At 38.8% G+C, this 27,447-nt stretch overlaps 1 protein-coding gene across 6 annotated transcripts in view; it reads left to right on the plus strand.

Moving 5' to 3' along the window:
- The window catches only part of PCDH15 (protocadherin related 15), a 1,335,873-nt gene that overhangs the window by 1,085,826 nt on the left and 222,600 nt on the right, over positions 1-27,447 (plus strand). For all 6 annotated transcript variants that reach the window (XM_073353680.2, XM_073353679.2, XM_073353690.2 and 3 more), the window contains one exon: positions 3,674-3,802. In XM_073353680.2, the coding sequence (XP_073209781.1) occupies positions 3,674-3,802 (129 nt within the window). The remainder of the gene's footprint in view (positions 1-3,673; positions 3,803-27,447) is intronic.

Here is a 27,447-nt window from a genome sequence, read left to right on the forward strand (position 1 = left end):
ATGGATGTTACACGCATCCCAGAGGAGACCAATATAGTTAACTGAGTTGCAGACCATCTACAGGGTTCACATCATGTCCTTATTGGGGTGAAAAATAGCACCTATTTAACTCTGTATGTTCATTATTAGTATTGCAAAAACGATAATGCAATCGGATGAAGTTGATAGAGGTTTGTGAGTCTAGAGGAGAAAACTAGAGAATTCCAAAGGGTTCTTTTGTCGTGCATCAGAAATGCTAGAGAAGTTGACAGCAAAACGGGGGGACGGGGGACAAACAAATGCCTCTTGGATATGTATTTTTTTATAGTATCTCTGGTTGCACCACTCAGTGAATTAATTTACTTCTAATGGTTCACTAAGTTGTGACTACTGTAGAAATTATGATAGCTCTATTTAAAAATGTTAGTACTGGCTCATTTGAGCACCATGGAAGTTTTAAATAAGACAGACAAAAAAAGTTTGTGCTTTTTTGTAAATTTTGGATTAATTTTGATTATCTAATTAGGGCCTCAAAATCAATACAATGTTCAGGCTATTTTAAAAGATCATGTTTTCTCCTCCCAGACCAAGATGAATGTTGAACAGTATAGTGCGTCTATGACAGGATGACTTATTATGGCATTGATGCAAATACAGGAACATAGGAATTGACAGACTGGATCAGAGTCAAGGTGCATGTAGTTCAGTATCCTGTCTCCAACCGTGGCCAATACCAGATACTTCAGAGAGAAATGCGATTATCAGTTGAGGAGTCATTTACAACCCATATTAGTTCTCATTCTCATCTCTAATACCGATTGGTGTTAGCCCTGAGCTATGAGGCTTAATGACCTTTCCACAACATTTTTATTACTTATGTATTCTATATGTCCATATAAATGTCCACATTGTTTTAGAATCTTAAGTTCTTGGTCTCAATGACTTCCTGTGGCAGTGACTTCACAGTTCAGTTATACATAGTTTGGAAAAAAGTATTTCCTTTTATTGTTTTAGAATTTCCCTCCTTTTAATTTCATTGACTGTCCCCTTGTTCTTGTCTTTTGAGACTGCGAGGATGGGTGCTTCCAATCTACCTTCCCGATAGTATTCAATATTATATATACCTTTATCTTGTCCCGTCTTACTCATCTTCTTTCTAAGGTAAATAATCCTAAATCTTTTCCATTTCTCTTCCTATGAGTATTGTTCCATGTGCATGATCATTCTCATCCTTCTCTTAACCTCCTGTAGTTCAGCAATATCACATATATAATTACATAATAAACTTGCCAAAAACAGCATCAGCCCTGCAATAATATGTATAGCAAGGCACACTCAAGGTGAAAATAAAAGCAATGATGGGAAGTTAAGATCTAGGTTCTAAAATGAGCCCTGTCTGATCTTATGATGATCCAGTAGCCCTTGGTCTCTTTGCCAATTATCTCTAATGTGAAGAGGTCAGGTTCCCAGTAAACCTCTTCAGATATCTCGGAGGTGGCAGTAAACTCATTCCCTTCCCCCATGTTACCATACAGATTGAGGGAAGGTCTGCTTTACCCTGTTGTATTTTGTTGGGCATCTTGTCCCTTTCTCACTCACAAGTTTCTCTTTTTTCTTGCTTTTCACTGATAATTGCCCATTTCCCTCTCGGGTATGTCTCCTCCCTTCCTCTTTATTCCCAACCCTCACCCCCGAGGCTAATCCCTGCACTGTAAGAATTCCTGAGATTTATTGCAAGTTCCCCTCACATCAAAATTGAACTTGGATTGAAGTATGACACAAAATTCCACCCCTCCCTTGAGTGGCTGAATGCTGAAGGAAAGTGTTTTGTTCCCTCATGTGCCTTTCTAGAATTATACCAGCATTCAGATGGATCTGTAAGCAAATCAAAACAACAATTTTACTTTCATAAACTTGATTCCAAAGCAATTAGACAAAATGTGCTTTGGCTGCTGAGAAACAAATCTAAATGTTCTAAATGATGCACTAGGTTGACTCACTATTGACAGCATCATGAAAGCAACAAGTACGTTGTAGAAACATTCCATTAAAGTTTCTTTGTAACAGAAAAAAAATCTCTCAAACTGACAGCTGTTTATTTTCTGGGGTCTATGATTTCCATGTCATGTTTTCTCAGTTTACTAAATCCAAGAGATTGTATTTCTCTTCATTGTGCAGAATCAGATTAGCTTATTAAAATCCATTAGAATTCAGTATGCTTTGTGTATCATCTACAGCAAATGTTCTGGAGCCTTCTTACTGTTGACAATGATTTTGTACATATTTAAAAAAAGAGCTTGAGCTTCCTAAAATAAGTTAAATATAGGAATGGCAAGTTTCAGAAATAAATAGTAATCAACTGAGCAAAAAGCAAGTACAAGAAGCTAGTTAATTGCACCATTGTTTTTCATATATTTTTAAAAATACTTCATATGTTTATAAGTATGTAGTATATTGTGTCAAAACATGACAAATTTATGACTGAGTATTGATTACTTGTTAAAGCAACATAAATATAACAAGATCTGAATAATAAACTCCATCAACAAAGCCAACACTGGAGTTTCAGCCTCACCCTGCTCTCAACCCAGACCCCTATTGGACAAATTAAAAAGATGACCTTTGCAGCCTGACCTAAAGGTTAACAAACCTGGGAGAACTGATTTCCAAAGGAATAGGGTCCTAGTGGAGACTGTGACCACGTCTCATGAGAAAAGTGGTTGTTTGTTGGCTTGTCTACATAGTGAGTTATTGGGTCTCAAGCCAGGGTGTAAATCTATAGTGCACAAGGTTTGACACAGTAACTTGCCATGTGGACAGTGCTACAGTAAAGTGAAAGTCTTGCAGTGCAGCATGACGTAGCAGTGACCACGTGGGAATTGACTGCATGGCAGATTTGTGCACGGTAAATTCACACGTTGACATGAATAAAGCTCAGTAACTCAGTGTGTAGATAAGTGTAAAGCCAACAGAGCCCAGTCGGCGGCGGGCAGGGTTGAACCAGGGACCTCTGGAGCTTAGTGCATGAGCCTCTACCGCATGAGCTAAAAGCCAACTTCCTGTTAACTAGGGCTGTAGAGCAGACTCATTTTTATCTCTCTCTTAAAGTGGTCTGAGTGCCACTAGATGGGACAGAACACCACATCCAGAAGGTGTGTGGGTTACACAAGCAGTTAGACAGGGTAGGTCACAGGTGAACTTATATTAATGATTACATTTTTAAAGATTAAAATTTTCTGTTGCCTGCTGAGTATGTAACAAGTCTTTAAACAGATTACAGTTAAACTAAATTCTATGTCCTGGAATTCGTACATGAAACAGAACAATTAGTTTTATGGGTTTTAACAAGAATTTGGTCAAGGGTCAAAACTAGCTATTTCTGCCAGAAAACATGGTGTTTCATGATGAAATACAAGGAAGGAAGAAAATCACAAATGTTCATGTTTCCTAAAGGTACATGAAATGGATCCATAGTCTTTGCTTTCACACACCCTCCATTCCCCCAAAAGCTGACAAACAGAAGGCAAAACTGATTAATGCTTGACTCGTCACAGACCAGGGAAAGAGTGATATTTTTAATCTGTTTCACTGACAGTGTTTAGTGCTTTTTCATAGCACAGCTCTAATCATACATAGCAGAATGACATCATGTAAAGTGCAAATATTTGGCTCACTATTTTGTCTTTCCCTGCAGACCTCAACTGCCACGGTTAATGTGGTGGTGACTGATGTAAATGACAATGGACCAGTCTTTGATCCCTTTCTACCTAAGAATCTATCTGTACACGAAGAGGAAGTGAATGCTTTTGTCGGGCAAGTGAGGGTAAGTTAATCACAGTGTGCTTGAAGATCACAGTAAAAATGTCAATTATTTTAGTTTAGAAAGAGGCCGGTTGAAAGAACAATCTTATTAAATTACAAGGTTTTCATCCATCAATTATAAGACTGTCCACAAGGGTGAAAATACAGTAGTTAAATAGTCTGCAGTATAAATATACTGTGTTTTTTGTCTTTAAGTAGAAAAGCTTACAAATTTTGCTTTACTTGTTTTAATTTAGTTTACTTAATTTTTGATTCTGCTATGACCTGAAGGGAATTATTTATTTATACAGCATTTAAAATAAATTTGTATATTTTCAGAAACATCTCTTAGTAATGTCTCATCATGATGCACTTACATATCATGCCATACTGTATACTTCTTCATACTTATTTCTTTAATTTTAATGTTAATATTTGTATAATTCATTATGAATAGTTAATCAGCATTAGCCCCCAAGTCTTATTGAAAATGTGGTGACACATTTCCACTGAGAAGGTATGGAGTAAATTTTTTTATTAAATGATAACTTTGGAGCTTCCAATTCAGTTCTGTAGTGAAATGAGAAGCAAGAGCAACTTGAAACTAACCAGGCTACCACTGTTAACGAGAAATCTTTATGTTAATGGAATTGAATATCGTCGCAAAACCTCAGTCTGCTGCTGTTACAATAGTTAATTTCTATTCTACCAAATGATTGATGTTTCATGTTCACAAATTGCTAAGATTAGTGGGGAGGGGGGATGCAATTAGAAATATTTTAATTTGATCTAAATAAATTGTGTTGATGTTGTAAAATTAGTTTGAGTCCTGGCTTATATTTGGAATCTGTAGTAGTAGTAATTTGAAGCTGTTTATTTTTTTTATAATATTTTGTTACTCATTGGGACATGCTGCCAAATGAAGAATTTGTCACTCAAAATATTTTGTTATTTTGTGTTGTTTTCTTGGCAGTGCCCCAAGTGTCAGCAAGCTGGGGTATGTGGGTCAGGCCTTTGAACTAATGGACAGGATTTAACACAACATAAAAACTAAAATAAAAAAGTCATGTTTTACTTTTACTTTTCCATCACTTCTTCTAAAACAATACCCAGCAAAATGCCTCTGCCTTTATATGTCTTTGTTTTGGACAGTACATATACCTGTGTTTTAGGTGAAGGCTGCGATTGTTTGTTGTCTGGGTATACCGCAAGAAGGACAGGAGACTTGTTATGAGTTTTAATCAGGCTGCAACTTTATTATATAGGTGTTGGGGACTACTCGTCAGATAAAGTGTACAATGCAGGCAAATCAATCCTTATTCAAATCAATTCTCCAGGGCTTTCACCAGCCCACCTTTGTTTCCATCCAGGTCCCCCAGCCAACCTATGGCTTGGACCTTACCATCCACCAGCCTAGTAAGAGGGTTAAGGTGGGCTATGGGAACAGAGGGGGTTGGCTCCCCGCCGTACCAATCATAGGAGTCTTCAAACCCCCTCCCCCATTCTGTTCCTTTATCCAGTACCTCCTTTTAAGTCCTTTACCAGGCCATATATCTGGTCACTGGCTGCCCTCCCTATGGAGAACCTGCACTGAACATCTGCCCAATATTACAAAATAAGTTGTGACATATGGCCTACCACCTTTTCTATTCACCAGAAAAGTTCCATCCTCACACCCGCTCTGAGGAAGGCAAAAAAACCACACTCAACCAAACCCAATTCTGGTGGTGTGGGAAAAATTCCTTTCCAGCCCCCCTTTAAAAGGGGCAACTAGCCTAATGCCCACAGCAGATCCTAACCCAGCTGGCCATTCCCCTCCACAAGGGGAGGGAGGGTGGATGCTGGCTTCCTCGCTTCTTGGACATAGAGTCTTGCCCCACTGAGGTTTCATACTTTTATGCACATTCCTGGGAGGCGAGGGGGTGAGTCATTGCTGCAAAGCACCTTTTGCAGCAGTTTCTGACCCTCCTCCACTCCCCCCCTCCACCCCAACCACAAAGCAGAGCTGCCCTTCTTTGGGTAAGCCCAGACAAATTCTGCCCCACCTTTAGATGTGGTGCAGTCATTTTCTGGTTCCACAAAAGAGCATAATAGTTTCTTACAGCTATCTTAAATGAAGGGCAGTACTTCCGCCCACTAGTTTCAATGATGTTTCACACAATCCACAATACTATTTATTTTTCTACATCCTGATAAGGAAGTAATTTTAAAGCTCCCAACCAGAACTGAACTTCATTTTGATATTATGACTGGTTGCCAAGAAAATGAGATTCATATGATTGGCAGACTTTTTTTTTTCTTTTTAATTATCTTAATCCTGCAAATAAACCAACACCTTTCCCCCCCCCCATAGGAGATGAAAGGATTTTTAGTGAAAGCTCCTTCCCAAGTTTATAACTAATTGATGCATCATTTCTAAGAAAAATCTGACAATGTTAAAATTATAATGAGACTATAAAATGTTGCTACCTCCCCTGATTACAGTACGATTCTAATTCATTTTAATCTTGATCTCAAAGCCCTCACTTCTGAGATAAGGTTCTAATAAATTTTACTTTGTTTCAACCAACCCACAGATAAGGGATATCAGCAGGCCTGGGGAGAAATAACAGCCATCACAAGAAAGGGGCAGAGGGGGAGAAGGAAAGAAAATACCAAATGAGGGATAGAGGAGAGGGGATAGAACACAAAATGCAAGATGGAAGAACAGAATGACGCCTCAGTAGAGAGCTAAATAAAGTTTTCTGGAATGCTAGGGTAGAGCTAGTGAGCCAGGATACTGCTGGTCTTCATGCTGCATTGTTGCGGGGTTGACTAGTTGTGATTCTTGTCAGATAGCTTCTGTTCTGCATGTGTGAGAAAGGAAGAGGGTTGGCTTTTATCTGTACCACTATGATTTTGTGTATACCACGAAAATTTGCTCCCTACAATTAGTAATGAAGGTGGGGCCAGCCCTTGCAAATAAGGTTACCATATTTCAGGTTCCCCACAAGAGTACACTGCGGGGAGGGGGGGCGAGGGAGAAGGGGGAGCTGAAGGAAGGGTCCAACTGGGGAGGTTGGAGGGGGTATCTGCAGTGGGGGTACTCACTGGAGATAGGGGACAGTGTTACTCCATGTCACAGTGGCATGGTGGTCGGCACAAGCCGGTCGTCAGTCAGCGCCTCTCTGTGGGACCCCTCTCCCCAGGGCTAGAAGCCGGGGCCTGGGTGGGTGTGATCCATCAGCTGTGGCTTCAGGGGAATGGACCCATTGGCTGCCAATGGAGAGGGAACCAATTAGGAAGTGGACCAATCGGGGCTCTCTGAGCTGCAGCATCTTTGAAAAAATCCCAGACATTGGCTGTTGTTTGAAAAATCTGCCTGGACAGAGGATGGAGGCTCAAAAAGAGGCAATGTCCAGCTGTACGGTAGCCATACTTGACATAAGAACAGGAGGACTTGTGGCACCTTAGAGACTAACAACTTTATTAGAGCATAAGCTTTCGTGAGCTACAGCTTCATCGATCCGATGAAGTGAGCTGTAGCTCACGAAAGCTTATGCTCTAATAAAGTTGTTAGTCTCTAAGGTGCCACAAGTACTCCTTTTCTTTTTGCGGATACAGACTAACACGGCTGCTACTCTGATACTTGAAATAGGCTCTCAAAAGAGAGAAAGTGTTATGAAGAATGTATTCCTGATTTAAAAAATAAAGCTTAGCAAAGCTTCTGGTGGCTGATTAGCGGAGAGCTCATATTTATTTTATTTATTTATTCAAGGAGCTACATCATGGCTACAAAGTTAAATCAAATCTTGGTTGCAGTGGTACACAAGGGTATTCCCTGTGTCTCTTTTTCATATGCACACAAACCAACCAGTAGATGGGAAACTAAACTTACTTAGGACTTGTCTACACAAACAATTTGTTTGCAGCAAGCTGGGGTGTGAATCTATCGTGCACTAGCCTGCAAAGGACTAACTGTCCATCTGGACCCTGCTGATGCTCATTGAGAGTAAGTTAATGTGCTTTCATCTAATAGTCTTTCAAGAAGGAACAGAGCAAAGTGTATTAACAAACTGTTAATGCACATCAGGAGCATCCATGTGGACACTGAGTCCTTGGCAGGCTAGCATGGTGTAGATTCACACCACAGCTTACTGAGACCTGTTCATTGTTCAGGTAGACAAGACCTTAGATTGTAAACTGTGGCAGATTCTTCAACTTAATCTTCCTATTTAGGAGCCACCTGTACCCTCCATCCCCATGCCCCATATGAGTCTGCAGCCACTCACTATTTCCATCTTATTTTAAAAAACAAAACACAAAAAACCAACCTTACTGACACTACTTCTAATTTAGGCCCTGGACAGAGCATCCCAGGTGATAGGCATCACAGGCAGGTGTAGTCACATATCCCTCTATCCTTTTACTCTATCCTGTTTGTCCTTTTACTCTGACCACCTCACCTTCTCACTTTCCCTTCATATTAAACAATTTCTTTTTAACATAGCTTTTAAGACTTTTTTTTTCCGGAAGTGAGATGTCTGTTTCTTCTTGACATTAACCATAATGCTCAGAACACTGATAACTAGAGCAGGGATTTTTTGTCAGGTTGATTTTCTGATGGAAAATGCAGTTTCTGGAAAACTGAAAATTTCTGCAGGAAAATACTGATTTTTGCAAAAAAGAGAAAAAAAGATTTTCCATTGAGAAAATCAAAATGAAATTTTCAGTTTGACCCAAATCAGAATATTATGTTTTCTTGAAGTGACCCAAAATGTTTTGGTAAGCATGATGTTAATAATACAGTACATTAAGAACTTTATAAGTGGACTTCAGATTATTTTACTGCAGGGTGTTTTTAAAAGGAGGGAAGATGTAGGGAAACCTCAGAGAAGGAAGGTACAATCGGAGTTGGGAGAGATACCAGTGAGTTAGAGGTAAACTTTATGTTTTCTCTTTAGTTAGTTTTTATGGTTTTGTTATGAAACACATGACACAAATAATACTGAAAACTACAATATATTATTTGTTATTCTTGTGAATCACAAGAAGGGACTGTGCTGATGGATGGTATTTGGGGATAAACTCAGAGCGGAGAGGCATTTTGGATAAAAACAAAAAATATATAATGTTTATCTGCATATATTTGGGTGATTAAATTCATCTTGTTCTTTAGCATGATTTCTGTACTGTTTGCAATGACTGAGTCAGAAATATCAGGAGAATAGCATTTTATATTGTATTTCTGCTTTCAGTGCTAGCCAAACCCAGGAAGTGCAGAACAAGGGGTAAAACATAAATATAGTATATAATATTATCCTTTTCCTATTTAGAATCTCAGCCTGAATTCAGGTTTGGTTTGGTTAGAGCTTTTAGTTGTATCTTACTTTATCTGAACTTGTTCATTATTTCCTAATAAGAAAAAGTATACTAGTAGAACATATTTTGAATCTAGCAGGAAAATATGAAATCCAGAGCAAATTTTGCTTGACTATACATTGCACTGTTTATTGTTAATTTTTCCTTAAACCTGATAGGAAGAATCTCATCAATCATAAGTCAGTGATGGAGTTTCAGTGACACTGAAAATATGCACAGTGGAGAATTCAAAGAGCATTTAAGACATCTTAGATAAACGGGAGAGATAAAAAATAAGAAAAATCCACTGCATGTCACCTCCAATGTCAGTTCAAATCCATCCTTTATAATCATGTACCCAGCAGCAACACAGTCACAAGACAATAGAATAGTAGAACTATTAAGACAGGACTGTATTAACCAAAAGACCTGCAAGACAAGGAAGATAAAGGAAAGGAGAGTGGAGGGAAACATGAACTCTTCACCCTGCCCCTAGTTCATGAAGTATGGATTATTCAGTGAAAAGTATATTCATCGTTGGGTCTTTTTTTTTAAGTGAGTTTGACCATAGTTATTTAGGATTTCTTTATCTTAAGAAAACAAAATTGATATTATCTAATAGAAAAACTGCTTCTTTGGATTAGATTTCTCTTCACCTCCAATTATATTACTTATTCAAGAAGTCTGATTTAATGCAAATTGCACTTCAGGTTGTGTAGACTGCTTCAGCAAAGTTTTATTTAGGGCTATATGGGCACAAAAAGTACATGAATATACACTAATCGCTGTGGGAACTGGGTTCTTCAGAGGTAGCTGCCACACTGCTCTGCTGCAAAAGTGCTCAAGCCGAGATGCAGTTCCTTAGAAAAATAACTCAGTGAGCTTTTGTCAGCACTGTCATAGGTTAAATTTGTCACACTGAAGCAAAAGATCGGTGATTTCAAGGGCTCCTTGAAGACCCCTTCCTCTTTCACTTTAATGTGACAAATTTACAAAATATTGCTGTGATAAATGAAGTGGGAGAAAGGGGGATCGATCCCTTTGATGGACACCCAGCCAGCCAGTTAGCAGTAAAATCCCTCTTGGTAGCTGTTCTCTACTTGCTTTACCTGTAAAGGGTTAAAAAGTCCTGCAGGTTAAAAAAAAAAGAAAAAGAAAAAAGAAAAAAAATGGGCACCTGACCAAAAGAGCCAATGGGAACGTAGCACTTTTTAAAAATTGGGAAAGAAACTTTTCCTTTGTCTCTTGTTCTTCAGAGAAGGAGACACACAGCAGCAGTGCTATAAGCAGGAATGCTGTGTAAGGCTTGAACCGGGTATAAAAATTCATCTTTTTGGTATCTAGAAGAAATCATTGGACGGGGCATGTTTAAATAGATGTGATTAGGTTTATTTCTTTATTTTGACTTGTGGATTTCCTCAGTGCTAACCCCAGACGCTTTTGTTTTGCTTGTAACCTTTAAGCTGAGCCTCAAGAGAGCTATCTTGATGCTTAAGTTTTGTAATTGTCTCTTTTAAGATCTAGCAAAAAGCCAAAGTTCCAAATTATTTCCTTTCTTTTTGTTTTTAATAAATTTTACCTTTTTTTAGGAACAGGATTGGATTTTTGGTGTCCGAAGAGGTTTGTAAATGTTGTTTGATAAGCTGGTAGCAACAGCTAATTTCCTTTGTTTTCTTTCTCAGCTCTTCCCTGGAGGTGGGGGTGAAAGGGCTTGAGGGTACCCCACAGAGAGGAATTCCCAAGTGCTCCTTCCTGGGTCCAAGGGCTTTTTTTTGCATTTGGGTGGTGGCAGCGTTTACCAAGCCAAGGTCAGAGAAAAGCTGTAATCTTGGGAGTTTAACTGGAGTGGCAAGTTTTGGGAGTTTAACAAGCCTGGAGTAGCAAGTATTAATTTTTAAAATCTTTGCAGGCCTCCCCCTTCTGTACTCAAAGTGACAGAATGGGGATTCAGCCTTGACCATTGCTTTTAGTTTTTTTTCAATAAATACACTTACATCGTTGCTGTGTTTTTGTTTTTTGTTTGTTTTTTTCATCTTAAACTATGGATGTGACATTTCAAAGCAGTAATAAGTATCTTTAAAATCCATGTTGTGTTTTTTTCAGGTGCCTTTAAGGTACTATAATCTCCTCAAATAATAAAATCAGTTCACTTTTACCTTAGATAAAACTATAAGATGGAACATGTCATCGCAACAGCAGCTCCCTATCTTATCAATTAGTGTAATTTCTAAAATATAGAATCTGAAATATTCAAAAAAGCCTTTTGATAGCTTATTCCTATGGGCTGCATGATAGAACCAATTGTTATCAGATATTGTCATGTTTATCACCAGCTCTATCTCCTGCTATCAGGCTGTATAAAGCAGTCTCAAAATTGCAGATGTTGGGTGCATATTCTGATATCCATATTCATAAATGTGAATAGGTGAGATGAAAAGGGGTGGAGTTGATATTCAAAATTGTTTTGTTTTTAAGAATCCTTGAAAGCATCACAATAGTCATGATGCTTAGCACCTAGAACCATAGGGTTGGAAGGAATTGCAAGGGTCATTTTATCTAACCCCCTGCCTAAACCATCCAAGACTGATAGATATCAACCTCTTTCAATGGAAGTTAGGTACCTAACTGGTATCTGTGCCTTTAAAAAATCTTTCCCGCTGTATTTAAAACACAAAAACTAAAATTCACCAGAATGTGTATGCAACCCTTTGGTAACAGAGGATGAATTTTGAAACCAACTTTGTAGGAATTACTGATGTGATTCCCATTAAGTTAATCACTTTTAATATTTCCTCACATATTTTGCATGGGAAGATCTTTACTGCAGAAGAAAATGTTTTAGCATGTTTAGCTTGTAGTTTAACTTATTTCCTGTGATGCTGAAACAATCCAGAAAAGTAGCCTGTCAGTTAAAATTCTAAACTAAATACTGTACAGTTTTATTAGTATACCTCAACTACAAGGATTACTTTTAAAATCTTTACAACTACCATTTACAATGAACTAATATTACCATGGCATTCTTGGAAATATATTGCAGCAATGTTAACTAGGAGAAAGGCAAAACTGTACTAGATTTTGATGGTAACCATTGTATAGTATTAATATTCCTAACAAAATATGGAGAGTAGTAAGAAATGAATATCTGTCTCTTTTACTCAGATTTTCTTTCATAATTTTCCACATGATGCTCTCTGCTGTCCTGAGATTTCTAGCACTGATGTTTCCTCAGCAATCACAAATTCACTCTGCTAAAGCATATGGTAAAATACATTCAGAATCTCTCATTTATCTGACATAAAAGAATTTAGAATTCTTGCTAACATTTTGCTTTTGAATAGAAAGTTAGGGCTAAAAAATGGAATCCCATAAGCGCTATGGTTACACTATAGTCCTTACTTCCCAGGAAAATACTAGGCACTGTAAATTAAAAGAATTTCTATTAGAGATGGGTGCCTGCTATGTACCTGTAACAAGTACTAACTTTCTGTGAAGTAACAGAACTCACAGCAGCTCTGATCCTAGGCTCTTCCTCTGTCAGATGGCACTCTTGTAGGCCGTGGCATAGTGGTACCACCTGTGGGGTTGGAGGAGCATACTGAAGATTAAAAGAACAAAAGTTAAAAAGGATAAAGCTGAAAGTGTAATGGATGTATTTCAAATCCCTTTAATTGTACGCAGTGCTGTCTAAATTGGGACAACTGGAGGTGTACTAGGTTCCCTGCTGTTGGCATCCCCCAACAAGTCAAGAGACGGAATGCTGAATGAAATTCTTTTCTTTGTAAAAGGCCGATATGAATCAAAAGGGTTTTCAAGAGTTCAAATGCACAAAATGGACAATGAAATTCAGTCTATTTCAAGTCAAATTCCTTATGTCCATTAAAATCTCTTATGTGTGAGATTAACTAGAGTCTACTGAAGAAATGACATCCCAAATGACCTGCGATATGATGTAAATACTTAGCAATATAAACTCATTTTCTGAATTTTCAAGAGCATCAGACAGTGTTGGTTACATGTATCCGCAATTCCTCAGCTACATGAGAGGTGGAGAGGAAATAGTTTAGTTTTATATCTATGCATTGGTTGCAAAATGTGCAAAAGGTCTGAATTCTGATGCTGCTGGATGATGGAAGGACCATGATTGTTGTTTGATGCCGAGCTTTAATAAATAGTTAATTGTTTACTATGAGGCCACAGAACTGAGGGCCAGATGAAGAAATAAATTAATAACAGGCAGAAGACTTAATTCTTTTTTTATATATTGGCTCCATTTCCCCCATTTCTCTCTCCATCTCACATTAATTTTGTGGACATTGTTATCAGCTTCACTAACGATTAATGAAAATCTTCAAACTGAGCAAAGCTATTGAATGAAAGAGGGAAGAATATGAAAGAAAGGGAAGAGAGAAATAAAGCAGAGGAAAGGGAAATATGGAAAAAGGACATGAATTATTTTTTAATTTCATGATTAATAATCATTGCATCTGTTACATAAACCAATCCATGATAGGACACAGTCACTGGATTGTAATATAATTGTAGGTGCTCTATTTGCCATAAAAAGGAAATATTGTAAATAAGGCCCAGTTTATGAAAAGCAGCTCTATACTTAGGCCTTACATATACCTCCATCTATTAATTGTCACTTTTCAACAGGAATTATTTTGAAGGTACTTTTTCTTACGTTATAGGAATAGAAAATTTGAAATGAAGTAATGACTGTGATGTATGATGCTGTTTCACCAGTTTTGGAATGGGCATTGAGAAAGGAAACACAAGTGGATGGAGAGGAGATGGGAAACTGGCAGGACATGGAAATGAAAGAGAGATGTAGCAGATAGGAAAGAGAGAGCAGCTGATTGAGGATGACACAGTGGATGGGAGAACAGGACTTGGGGGATGGTAGCATGGAGGGCACAAATAAATGTAGACTATTTTATCCATGTTAAACTTTAAAAGTTTAAAATATAGCTCTGTTAAAAGTATGTTTCTGTGATGTCTAGTTAATGACTCCAGACAATGTTACATTCCACTTGGCTTGACTGGGGAAAAAATAAGTGGTGATCTCTCCCAAATGCCACCCACTTGCACCACCAAAATGGGGTCATTCATAGTAAATTGTGCAGTTCTGTGATACTCTACTTTAATACTGTTGACATCTAAATTATTATTACGTGGCATCTGAGTTAACATTTCACTGAGATGAACTGTGCTGTTCACATGTCTCAGAGCTATTTTTCCAGACTGCAGAATCACATAAATATTTCTCTATCACTTCCACTTGGTTCTCATTTATGAGGTTAGTTGCCACGACCATAGCAACTAGAGATTTTTCCTGTTTGGTGGTGGTGGGTTTTTGTTTTATTTTTTAAATGAAAGCTGTGATTTTGGACAAGGTAGTGGCTGCAGAGGAGTACCAATATGGCATAAGGGCACATACTGGCTATTTCAGAGCCCTGAACCTGACTTGACATACACTGCCCACCCAGCCTTAATATTGTTCCATACAAAATTGCACAAATTTGTGCAAAGGACAAAATTGCAATTGACTAGGAAATTGTAAAATCCCATCTCCAATGTAGACTAGAATACTGTAGTATTACGGACTACGCCATTGTGTGTGTCAGAAGTAACTCCGTTGAAGTCAATGGAGTTATGCTGTAGTAAATTCAGTACAAGTAAAAGAATGCTCACAATTTTAGTTGTCATGTAATATAATTAAAATGCAAACTTACAAAGGGTATTTAAATTTACATCAACCATATAATAAACACATTCCATAGCATCAAACATCAATAATTCATAAAAAAATATCCTTCATCACCAACACATCACACTATGAGGAAACTTACAGAACTCTGCCATAACTAAATGTATGCTGGGGCTATTTCCTTTCATGTTCATTTAATAAACTCAATATAAAATCAACAGTGTATACTCAATGGTATATTTAAATTACAGAACCAAACAGGAGGCCAAAATGTAAAATAGGTGGTGTCAAGGTTCCTTCCCCACTCTGAACTCTAGGGTACAGATGTGGGGACCTCCATAAAAAACCCCCTAAGCTTATTTTTACCAGCTTAGGTTAAAACTTCCCCAAGGTACAAACTGTTTTACCTTTTGCCCTTGGACTTTATTGTTGTCACCACCAAGCGTCTAACAAATATATAACAGGGAAAGAGCCCGCTTTGAAACGTCTTTCCCCCCAAAATCCTCCCAAAAGTGAACCCCCTTTTCTGGGGAAGGCTTGATAAAAATCCTCACCTATTTGCATAGGTGAACACAGACCCAAACCCTTGGACCTTAAGAACAATGAAAAAGCAATCAGGTTCTTAAAAGGAGAATTTTAATTGAAGAAAAAGTAAAAGAATCCCCTCTGTAAAATCAGGATGGTAAATACCTTACAGGGTAATCAGATTCAAAACATAGAGAATCCCTCTAGGCAAAACCTTAAGTTACAAAAAGACACAAAACAGGAATATACATTCCATTCAGCACAACTTATCTTATCAGCCATTTAAACAAAACAGAATCTAAGGCATATCTAGCTAGATTACTTACTAAATTCTAAGACTCCATTCCTTTTCTGTTCCTGGCAAAAACAACACACAGACAGAGAGAACCTTTGTTTCTCCCCCACTCCAGTTTTGAAAGTATCTTGTCTCCTCATTGGTCATTTTGTTCGGGTGCCAGCGAGGTTATCCTAGCTTCTTAACCCTTTACAGGTGAAAGGGTTTTTCCTCTGGCCAGGAGGGATTTTAAAGGTGTTTACCCTTCCCTTTATATTTATGACAGATGGGTAGTATAAAGATGGAGAGCATGGCTATGGGGTCCCTTAACTGTTCATTTTCAGATGTTATAACATTTAGCTTTTGTTTTAAGGTGTAGAATATTTGTAAATATTTGTAAAGAAAATGAAACGTTATTTCTGGGTGATAACTGGATGCTACTGAAACACACTTGCAATATTAGCTCTTTCTTAACAAGATTACAAGGTATTTATATTTTGAATATTATGAATTGCCATCCACTTCTGAACTTTATCTCCATTGATGGGGTGGAAACCCCTAAAGTTTAATAATTTGGAGTTTAGTCTAATGTCCACTGAAGTCTATTGCGGGCATTGAAAGGAGCCTGTTGTGTCCAGTCCAAAAAAGATGTGGTGACTGTAGAAGCTTTGTATATCAAATAATGTTCTCTAACATCAAGAGAGATCTGCTGCTTTGTGTAAATATAATGATGAATAGTTTTGCTGAATGAGGCTCTTTGAACAAAATATGATTAAATATTTTAGCTTTCGTTATTGCCATACGCAATACAGTAGTAACTTTATACAAGGGACCTCACTGTTTTAGACTTTGCTGTGTTAGTGAAAAGAGCAGAGCTGAAACTTATTAATATTCTTTACAATTGTGGGTGGGGACGTTAATAATGGATTATAAAACAAGTAGAATACATAGTTTGATCATTTGGTTGATTAGAAATATGATGCTTCAAAATTAGTGTGTCTTACATTTATCATGTAGAAATATTTTGCAACCACCAGGATCTTTTCTTAGTCAGTATTCATAAGTTCTAGTTCTAAAAACCTAGCTGCCTAGTGTTGTTTCTGATTAATCTTAGAGGCAAAGTAAAACTGTTTTGTTGAATAATTAAGTACCAAATCAACAGTCATAATGGATTCACACTAGGTGTTTTAAAAATATTTTGAAGAGGCCATAATTCTACTTGTATTATATTCTTTACTGTGCTTGACTGAGGAATGCATACAATCAAAGGCACCTGTGGATATGATAGGTGACTGCACTAGTGCTAAGGCCTAAGGATCTCTCCAGCTAAAAAGCCTCTTGTAAAATAGACAGACACTTTTGATAACTGTCCTATACACTTTTTCCTCAGAGAGTTGGAAATTAACTGCTGAAATTAAAGTTGTTAATATGAAACCAATCTTTTAAATTACATCAAAAACATTAGCTGAATGATTAAAAGATGAAACATATTCCCCAAAGTTCCCTCAAATGAAACTGTCCTTCCTAATCAGGGCTCTTCTTGTTCCTTAGGTATATAATCTCCTCTTCTTACGCCACAGAGTCCCACTAGTATCAGAGTAGGAGTTCTGCATGCATACAGACTTGACAGTCAACTTGAGTGAGAAGCAATTAACTTCTTAACACATTACTCATTATGATGAGGTTTGAAATATTACCCATTTTGAAGATACTGAATCAAAAGATACAGTATTAAATGTTTCATTCCCTGTTTTGACATGTGGGTGTTTTAGAACTGTCAGATCTTTTTCTAGTGTATTTGCTCCCCTATATGGATGCATCATTAGTTTAATTTTCAGAAGAAATCAAATGTAATTAGCCATAACATAACTGTTCACAATTTTGCTTAGTTTAAAATTAAAGCTGGTGCTGTTTTGTGTAGAAATTGTTGCACATCTTTCCCTCCCCAACAACTGGACTAGAAGGGATCTTGCTCCTTGAGTTTCGGGACTGGCAATGTCATGTAAAACTAAGGCTGGAGAATCACAGCATGAAGGGTCTAGCACACCCAGAGGAGATTAAGATACTTTCTTTGACCTTTGCTTACAGTTGCCTGTTGTGCGTGTGTGGGAGGGTGTGTGTGTGCATTTGTATCTGTATAGTTATATACAGATAGGAGAGAGAGACAAAAAGTCTGTGTAACTATGAGATCTGGCTTTGCAGGTGGAAAACTTTATAAACTAGTCTCCTATCATTATTATTGTTATTTATTTATTTATTTATTTTATTTATTTATTAATGGGCATTCATTTGGGCTGACTTCCAAAATGCATTTGTGGTTTTGCCACTCATGAGTAATGGAGTCATTCTAAACCCATGCTGATTAAAATTTTATAGTAAACCTTCCTTTCTTTCTTGTGTGCAGCTGAACTCTCCCTTGTAGTTAAACGAGTTTTCATTCTTTGCTTAACAAAAATAAATCTATGTTCCCAAACCTTTGGCTTTCAATAAAGAAACAAAGAATTTTGTCTTTATGTCTGTGGTGGAAAGGGACCACCAAATTTTAGATACAAGTTTGTGTGCACATGTCCCTGCCCCCCAAAATATACTTGAGTAGTTTAAATAACTGTACTAATTGAAATATATTAATTTTAAATTTAACAAAAGATAATTAAAATAATTAAACTGCAAATAATCAGCTAAACTCTAATCTGGAGGAAGCAGCTTCAAGGGCAGATAAAGTTTTGGCTGTTATTTTTATTGGCTACTTAACACTGCAATTTTAATGAAAGGGAAACTGTCGGACATCTAAAACAATCAGGCATCTAAAAAAGAGACACAGGCAAGATTTTCAAAGGCACAAATAGGCATTAGGTGGTCAACTACCCTTGAAAGTCATTGCCTAACTCCCTTTGTTTCTGTGAAACCTCCCGTTTCAGATACTTCAGCTCATTTGCTATCTAATGTATTAACAGTCTGAGAGTATCACTATTTTTCTGAATGCTATAGACATAGATTTTGACTGAAAATAGTGTGTGTGTATACCTGTATAGTGCACACTCCTACCAACTTGACTAAATAAATTCTAGCAAAAATACTTTAATTTTCTTATACAACGGTAGATTCGTTATTGTTAATATAATTAAATAGAATTAGTTTCCTCTGGATAATAAAACAATGTATATCTGCTTTATGATCTGGGCAGACTGTGCATGTCTGAAGATAGGCTTTTGAAGAAGGAACTGAACAGTTAATTTTATTTATGATTTTTACAATGCATTACAACATTTCTATTTCTGTCTTTATGGTGTGGCATATTCAATATGTATAAATAACCCTTACTGCTGCTAATAAGGGTTGCATCCATATTGTACTATGGGAAGAGATTAGTAAATATCTCTTGCTTGAGGCTGAGGGATTTGGAGTTTGGGAGGGAGCTGCGGGTTGAGGCAGAGGATTGGGGTACAGGAGGGGGTACTGGCTCTGGGGCGGGGGTGCGGGTTCTGGGGCCATGAATGAGGGGTTTGGGGTGCAGGAGGGGGCTCTGGGTTTGGGGGGTCTCAGGGTTGGAGCAGGGGCTCAGATTTGGGGGGTAGGGTTACCTTGGGCAGCTCCCGGTCAGCTGTGCAGCGATCTAAAGAAGGCTCCCGGCCTGTCCTGGAACCACGCTGTGCCCCGGAAGCAGCCAGCAGGTCCAGCTCTTAGGCCGTGGCTCCTGGCCAATGGGAGTGCGGATGGTGCAAGGTCAGGTAGGGACTAGCCTACCTTAGCCCTGCAGCACCACCAACCAGACTTTTAATGTCCGGTCAGTGGTGCTGACTGGAGCCGCCAGAGTCCCTTTTTGACCGGGTGTTCTGGTCGAAAACTGGACACCTTGCAACCCTACAAGGACATTCAAAACATTGGTTTTGCCTTTCTTCAGCCTTAAGGAAACATCACTGCATTGGTTCACATTTACATTTATCTTCACAGTCATAAAATTAAGATTTCTTTTTAATTGGAAGTTTGAATTCTTCAGCAGTTGGTGGCTTAGCACTCAATTCATAATGGTATGGGGTTTTGTTTGTTTTTGTTATGTTTTGTTTTTCTTTTTAAACCCTAAGCTATTATTTTGCATATTTTCTCCAGTGAAAACAATTAACACTTGGGAAACACGTCTGCACTCAGAATAGATTTTATTCCCACAATAATGCATCATCATCCCTTCATTTTGTTTCCAAACTTACTCTTAATGCACTCATTGTTACCTTAAAACAGAAGATAAATACATACTATATATAAACATAAGTTAAGTTTCAATATTAATAATAAAGGGAAATATTTATTCATGGGTTGATCTTTAGCTGGCTTTATATAAGTGGTATATGTAGTTGCTTAATGAAATAATTATACTGTGAGGCTTCATCTTTCATAAACCTTAGGAAATTAATTTATGCCATCTCTAAGTCTCTTTAGTCACAATATGAGGAAGCTGTATGACTCAGGAGTTAATTTTTCACAAAGAATGAAATATATAATAAATATATTTTCAAGGAGAAAATCCACAATACTACTTTGAGTAGTATCTGTGTGGGTTATCCACTTCAGGCACACATGTGCCCCATGTGCCTGTGATCAAAGACTTTTGGTAATACTGCTTGTTTGATCTGCATGTGCCCTAGCTTTCTTCCTGCCCTTTACCAAGAATATGTAGGACCATATCAGATGAGACACCGTCAGTTCCTTTTCAATCTCCTTGGCCTTAGATGGAATGTCTTGCAGTGCTTGCTTCATAGTTAGCTTCTCCTTAGGGAATAGCTTTTAGATATTAGTTTGTTGTTTAGGTCTTAGTTAGCCCATTTTCATGTTTACTAGTTATAATAGCTTTACTAATTTTTGTTCAGGGAACTTCAAGAGACTCTTTGACTGCCCCCACACCTCCTCAATGGCCTTTCCTGCTTTGAAGGATTTTATCCTAGGGTTGTGCCTAAATCTCCTAGATTTAAACTTTGACTAACTTGCCAGGAGTCTCTCCCAGTTAGTGAAGGTCACTCTCACTGTATCCACTGTTTAGCGAACACCTCTGTCCCCTGTAAGTGTAACATTTGTTCAGAGTTTAAGAGACGGTCTAGAAAAAAACAGGGAGCTTTGGTTTAGGCTTCTCATGATGGAGTCCTCCCTTCAACCTGCCTCAGACACAGGCCCTGATGACCCTATCTCCCTGTACAGTGATCGTCCAGTGAGTAACAGCACCATGTCAACCTCCGCAGCCCATTCGACTACTAGACCTTCATGGGAGAGAACCTTGGGGGATAGCACAGAAACTTCCAGAAAAAGAAGTTCCAGATCCCCTCAAGGAGATGTCCATGCGAAGAAACCTCGATGAACACAGAAACATGCTGTTTTGCATTGCATCCCAGAAAGGCTACTGCTGAGGCTCCAAGTTTTCCTGGTACCAGCAGCCCCTCAGCTAAGGCTTCAGGCGCCTCAAAGTTCCATGGTACCCAGCATCATTCAGTATCGAAGGCAGGCAGGATACTGATGCAAAGATTCTAAGAATTCTGTGTTGAAGAGGTTGGTTGCAAGCTGCTTGATCTGTGACATCAAAGCCAAGGTCTTCCTTGGCACCACCATCTTGCACTGCAGAGCTTGACTATGATTCTACACAGGTTCACCCAGAACTGCATGAGTTTAGATTCTCCAGGTACTTGTTTATCTCAGATGAATTGGACCTTTCTAGTAATGGGTGTAGAAAGGCTCTCAGTATGGGAGCCTCATTTATGACTGGTACTGCACCATTCTCTGGTACTACCTAGCTCCACAGTACCCACTAAAAGAGACAGGCAATCTATCTGCTCCTCCTTTGGACTATGAGGAAGATAGTTCTGGTGGAAATCTGAGAATTGGGGAACTTTCTCATTTACCATCCCGGAGTTTGCTCTTTGGATACCTTTTCTGAGAGAGAAGCTTAAAGACACATGCAGAACCATGTCATTCCTCCTAGTATGATCAATCTTGGATGCCCACTTTTTTTCCTTATGGCTCCCCTCAATGTCCCTATAGGGACCTGTGGGCTGCCTATGGACAGTAATTCTCCAGAGCACCCCATTACACCCATGGGAAAATCAGAGACACCAACCACCTACTTGTCCTGTCCCTCCACATCAATTTTCACCTCAGGAGGAATCTTTCAAGGAACAGGAGAAATGAACTAATAAAGGAAGCTACTCCTCAGACTAACAGCTTTTCCTTCGTACCTGATCAGGTTGTGATGTCTCTCCACACCCCATACACAGATTATATTAAATAATTCCAAGAACTCATGATGAACATTGCTGACTCCCTCCAAATCCGCTTAGAGGAGGTTCATGAGACTCAGCACAACTCTTGGACATTCTGCATACTGCCACTTCTGGTCAGTTAGCCTGACCTATAAATGAAGCCTTGCTTGAATCTGCCACAACTATTTGGCAAACCCCAGCTACTATTCCTTCCATTTATAATAAAGCAAATAAAATATATTTTATTCCTGGTGAAGGTTCTGAGTTTTTGTTCATGCACCCAGCCCCCAATTCCATGGTGGAGGATGCTGTGAAGGAACAAAGTAGATAGCACCTTTCAAAAACTGGTCTGTATGATAAGGACACAAATGCTTAGATCTTTGGCCTAAAAGTTACTCTTCTGCTTTGTTAGTAGCAGTAGCTTTCAAGCCCTGATTGTGAAATATAACACAGCAGGTATGGAAAATGTAATTATTTTATTGATCATCTGCCTCAAGAACAATGACAGAAATCTCAGGCAGTCATCTTGGAAGGTCATTAATTAGCCAGGAGTTGTTAAAGGCCTCTCCAGATGTGACCGACATGGTGGCCTGCTTGACATCTACAGTGATTTTCATGCACCATGCCAACTGGCTGCAATCCTCAGGAATTTCAGGAGGAAATTCAGGATGGTGACATTTGCAGCTATAATACCATCTCTAGATCAAGGGAATTGGTTCACGACCTACAGGATGGATATTTTCATATTGTGATGCATCCTTCTCACAAGAGTTTTCAGTGCTGTGTGGTCAGCCAGGAACACTTCCAATGTCTAAGGCTCACTTTTGGACTGCCTACTGTCCCCAGAGTTTTGAAAAAGGTACTAGTGGTGGTAGCCATTCAACTATGACAGTGAGGAGTAATCATTTCTTATCTTGACAACTGGCTCCTCGAGGGCCCCTCACACACCTAAGTTCTTTTGGCAGTGAGGAAAGCTATGGTAGTATTTGATGAGCTCGGACAACTCAACAAAGTAAAAGTCCACTTTGATAACTATACAGCAAGTAAAGGTTTTAGGAGCCTCCTTAGATGCAACATCATCTAGAGTTTTCTTGATGACAGATAGGTTTATAAAATAATAATAATAATTAATTAATAATTAATCTGATTTGCTGGTCCAAATGTGCCCACAAACAACAGCCAGAATTTGTCTGCAGCTCCATGTGAGCCTTCACCTTTGTCGCGCTTTATGCCAAGTTGCATATACGCTGCTTTCAAGGGTTGAGAACTGTTTATATCCCCAGCAAACACAGTCTGAATAAACTAATATCAGTCCTTCATGAGACTCTAGAGTTACTGAAAAGATCCAGGCAATTTCTGTGCTGGAGAAATTCACTCTGCTTCCCTACCATAGCATCAGATGCAGCTCTTGTAAGATGGGAAGCTCATCTTCGAACAAGAATCCACTCTCCAAATCAACCTCCTGGAACTCAGAGTGGTCAGATTTGCCTGCAGACACTTCATTCCCACGATAAAGGGCCAATCTGTGAAGATAATGACAGACAACAGAGACAGCATTTACTCTATAATCTCCAAGGAGGTGCAAGATCCCCTTCCCTTTGTGCAGAAACAATAAAATTATGGAACTGGTGCTTAGCCCATCACATTTTCATCTTGTCCTCATTCTTACTGGGTATTCAGATCACCATAGCTGATGGTTTGAGCAGATACTTTTGCTTGGACTATGAGTGGGAATTCAACAACCTGATTCTCAACTGTATATTTCTTTCTTGGGGTTTCCTGGAAATAGACCTCTTTGCCACCACCATCAATGGCAAGTGATGAATGTTCTGCTCAGGGGTGGGGGGTATCATTTTCTGAAAGATGCCTTCCTCATCTTCTGATTGAGGAATCTCCTCTATGCCTATCCTCTGATGATGATGCTCCTCAGAGTCTTAAACAAAATCGAAAAGGACAGAGCCAAGGTCATCCTAATTGCACTGACTTATCCAAGGCAAATTTAGTTCCCCTGCTTGATACATCTCACATCTTGTCTGGCACTATACCTACCAACCATTCCTGACCTGCTAACTCAAGATTCAGCATTTGTTCTTGACCCCATTTTGAACACAATGTGTCTCAAGGTTTGGTTTCTAGATGGTTCTCTGGAAAGTACCTGTGGCAGAAATATGCTAAGGTGCCACATGGACTCCAGCCTGCACCTTCTCAGAACACTGTGCCTTTGTACATGTCTATAAGGCGGACGTTGCTTTTGGCTCTTCAGTTTTGCAAACAGTATTAGACCAGGCTCCAAACCACCCATCTTCTTTAGGGAGTACTGCTTGGGAATCACTTAAAGTGGAGCACTTTAGGGACATTACTCAAAGAAGGAGAAGATACTTACCCTATATGGTAAATGGAGTTCTTTGAGATGTTTGTTCCTATGGGTGCTCCACTCCCCACCTTCCTTGCCTTCTGCTTTGGAGTCTGGCCTTGATAGGACTTTGTGAAAGAAAAGGAACTAAGAGTAATTCTTCGGACACTGCTGTACATACCCTCAGTATGGGGCACAAGGATAGTTAGGGTACATGTGCAGACTGAATGTCACTGCTACCAAAAGTCTCGTGGGGGCAAGCACACCTGAAATGTAGCACCCATAGGGACAAAGATCTCCAAGAGATCCAGCTTCTGCACAGGGTAAGTAATCTTTTTTTCAGTATATTTTGAGAGTGTTTGAATCTAGGGCTTTGGTTTAGACCATTTAAAATATAGAAGTAGCCTTGAAGTTTCAAGTTAGATCTGAAATTCTCCATAAACTGGATTATTTAGGATCAGGGATTTTGATTTTGACCCACATGTACTAGAAACAAAAAGCTAATTTAGATCAGCCTTACCTGATTAGATAAGAGATTTCCCTAAAAAAGTGAATGACAGATTAATGAATTATCATGTGCTACTTCAATGGCCTGTTTTATTTCATGTATTTTAGAACCTATAACCAACTCATTAAGTGCACTGTAATAATTCTGTATATTTAAAGCATCTGATTTCTGCTGCAGTTTGGCATTGAATTCCATGACATGCGGGAAATTCTCTAGCACATGCAAGTTAAAATATTGATTAAATATGAAAAAGAATAACAAATACATTATTCCTTTATTTGCTCAAATTATTATTTGTCCTTTGTATATTTTACAGTCCTATAATCAATCCTGTAATCCTATAATAAAAGGTGGTCAGAAATTACAGATGTTTTCTCCATTACATAATTCAGAAGAATCAAATTTCGGCCCTGATCCTGTGATCAACTCTTCACAGATGGACCCTTGCATTTAGATAGGTCCTGTATGAGTAAAGTATTTTCAGCAGCATCTTAGACTTTACTGCAGAATCTGTATGCCTTATCCTATCCCACTGAATTCAATGGGCACAAATTGAAGCCTGATATAATTAGTTACCACAACAAAACCACCATAGGTGTTAGCATGATGTGGAGGTTTCTGATAAAATAATTAACAATGCTGAAATTTCAGTTATCATCACTATGTTTCAGAGTTAACATCCTGTTAAGATGAATTGCACTGTTCATACATCTCAGAGCTGTCTTCAGGCTGTTTGAAAACTCAGAAAGATACTTCTTTGGTTTACAGTTGATTAACATTCATAAGGCTTTCTTTACAAACATTAAAGACTAGAATCTTGAAACATTATCTTTGAAAACTCATGGCAATCGGGGGAGGTCCCGGACAACTGGAAAAAGGCTAATGTAGTGCCCGTCTTTAAAAAAGGGAACAAGGAGGATTCTGGGAACTACAGGCCAGTCAGCCTCACCTCAGTCCCTGGAGAAATCATGGATCAGGTCCTCAAGGAATCAATTCTGAAGCACTTAGAGGAGAGGAAAGTGATCAGGAACAGTCAGCATGGATTCACCAAGGGCAAGTCATGCCTGACTAATCGAATTGCCTTCTATGATGAGATAACTGGCTCTGTGGATGAGGGGAAAGCAGTGGACATGTTATTCCTTGACTATAGCAAAGCTTTTGACACAGTTTCCCACAGTATTCTTGCCAGTAAGTCAAAGAAGTATGGGCTGGATGAATGGACTATTAGGTGGATAGAAAGCTGGCTAGATTGTCAGGTTCAATGGGTAGTGATCAATGGCTCCATGTCTAGTTGGCAGCCGGTATCAAGTGGAGTGCCCCCAAGGGTCGGTCCTTGGGCTGGTTTTGTTCAATATCTTCATTAATGATCTGGAGGATGGTGTGGATTGCACCCTCCGCAAGTTTGCAGACGACACTAAACTGGGAGGAGAGGTAGATACGCTGGAGGGTAGGGATAGGATACGGAGGGACCTAGACAAATTAGAGGATTGGGCCAAAAGAAATCTGATGAGCTTCAACAAAGACAAGTGCAGAGTCCTGCACTTAGCACGGAAGAATCCCATGCATCGCTACAGACTAGGGACGGAGTGGCTAGGCAGCAGTTCTGCAGTAAAGGACCTAGGGGTTACAGTGGACAAGAAGTTGGATATGAGTCAACAGTGTGCCCTTGTTGCCAAGAAGGCAAATGGCATTTTGGGATGTATAAGTAGGGGCATTGCCAGCAGATTGAGCAACATGATCATTCTCCTCTATTCAACATTGGTGAGACCTCATCTGGAGTACCGTGTCCAGTTTTGGGCCCCAAACTACAAGAAGGATGTGGAAAAATTGGAAAACATCCAGCGGAGGGCAACAAAAATGATTAGGGGACTGGAACACATGACTTATGAGGAGAGGCTGAGGGAACTGGGATTGTTTAGTCTGCAGAAGAGAAGAATGAGGGGGGATTTGATAGCTGCTTTCAACTACCTGAAAGGGGGTTCAAAAGAGGATGGATCTAGACTGTTCTCAGTGGTAGCAGATGACAGAACAAAGAGTAATGGTCTCAAGTTGCAGCGGGGGAGGTTTAGGTTGTATATTAGGAAAAACTTTTTCACTAGGAGGGTGGTGAAACACTGGAATAGGTTACCTAGGGAGGTGGTGGAATCTCTTTCTGTAGAAGTTTTTAAGGTCAGTCTTGTCAAAGCCCTGGTTGGGATGATTTAGTTGGGGATTGGTCCTGCTTCGAGCAGGGGGTTGGACTAGATGACCTCCTGAGGTCCCTTCCAACCCTGATATTCTGTGATTCTATGAACATAGTTGAAACATAAATGAAAGGTTGGATTCTAGAGCAGAATCCTGTTACAGTAGATGGAGTCAAGAATCATAGAATGCACATAGCATTGGATATATTTTTTGTAAGTAAGCTGAAAGGAAGTGGTATGATTTTAGTCCTAGGCCTTTTGCAAGTTTTTTTTTTTAAAATCATATACTACTTTGTAAGCATAGCATCTGTATCTGAGTTACCTTCACTGTGTAAGACACAAATGAGAATGGTCACATGGATCAGAAAATAGCAGCTACCACGGAGTCTTCAAAATAACTTACTTATTATACTTCTCAATGAACATAATTAGATTAGAGAGCCAGCAGCATATGTATCATCTCTCTGTGTCCCTTGTCACAGTGATTGATGAGATGAAGCTGTTCAGCAAGGGATCATTCATTTAATATTTT

The sequence above is a fragment of the Lepidochelys kempii genome, chromosome 7 (assembly GCF_965140285.1).
Source record: "Lepidochelys kempii isolate rLepKem1 chromosome 7, rLepKem1.hap1, whole genome shotgun sequence".
NCBI classification, from domain to species: Eukaryota; Metazoa; Chordata; order Testudines; family Cheloniidae; genus Lepidochelys; species Lepidochelys kempii.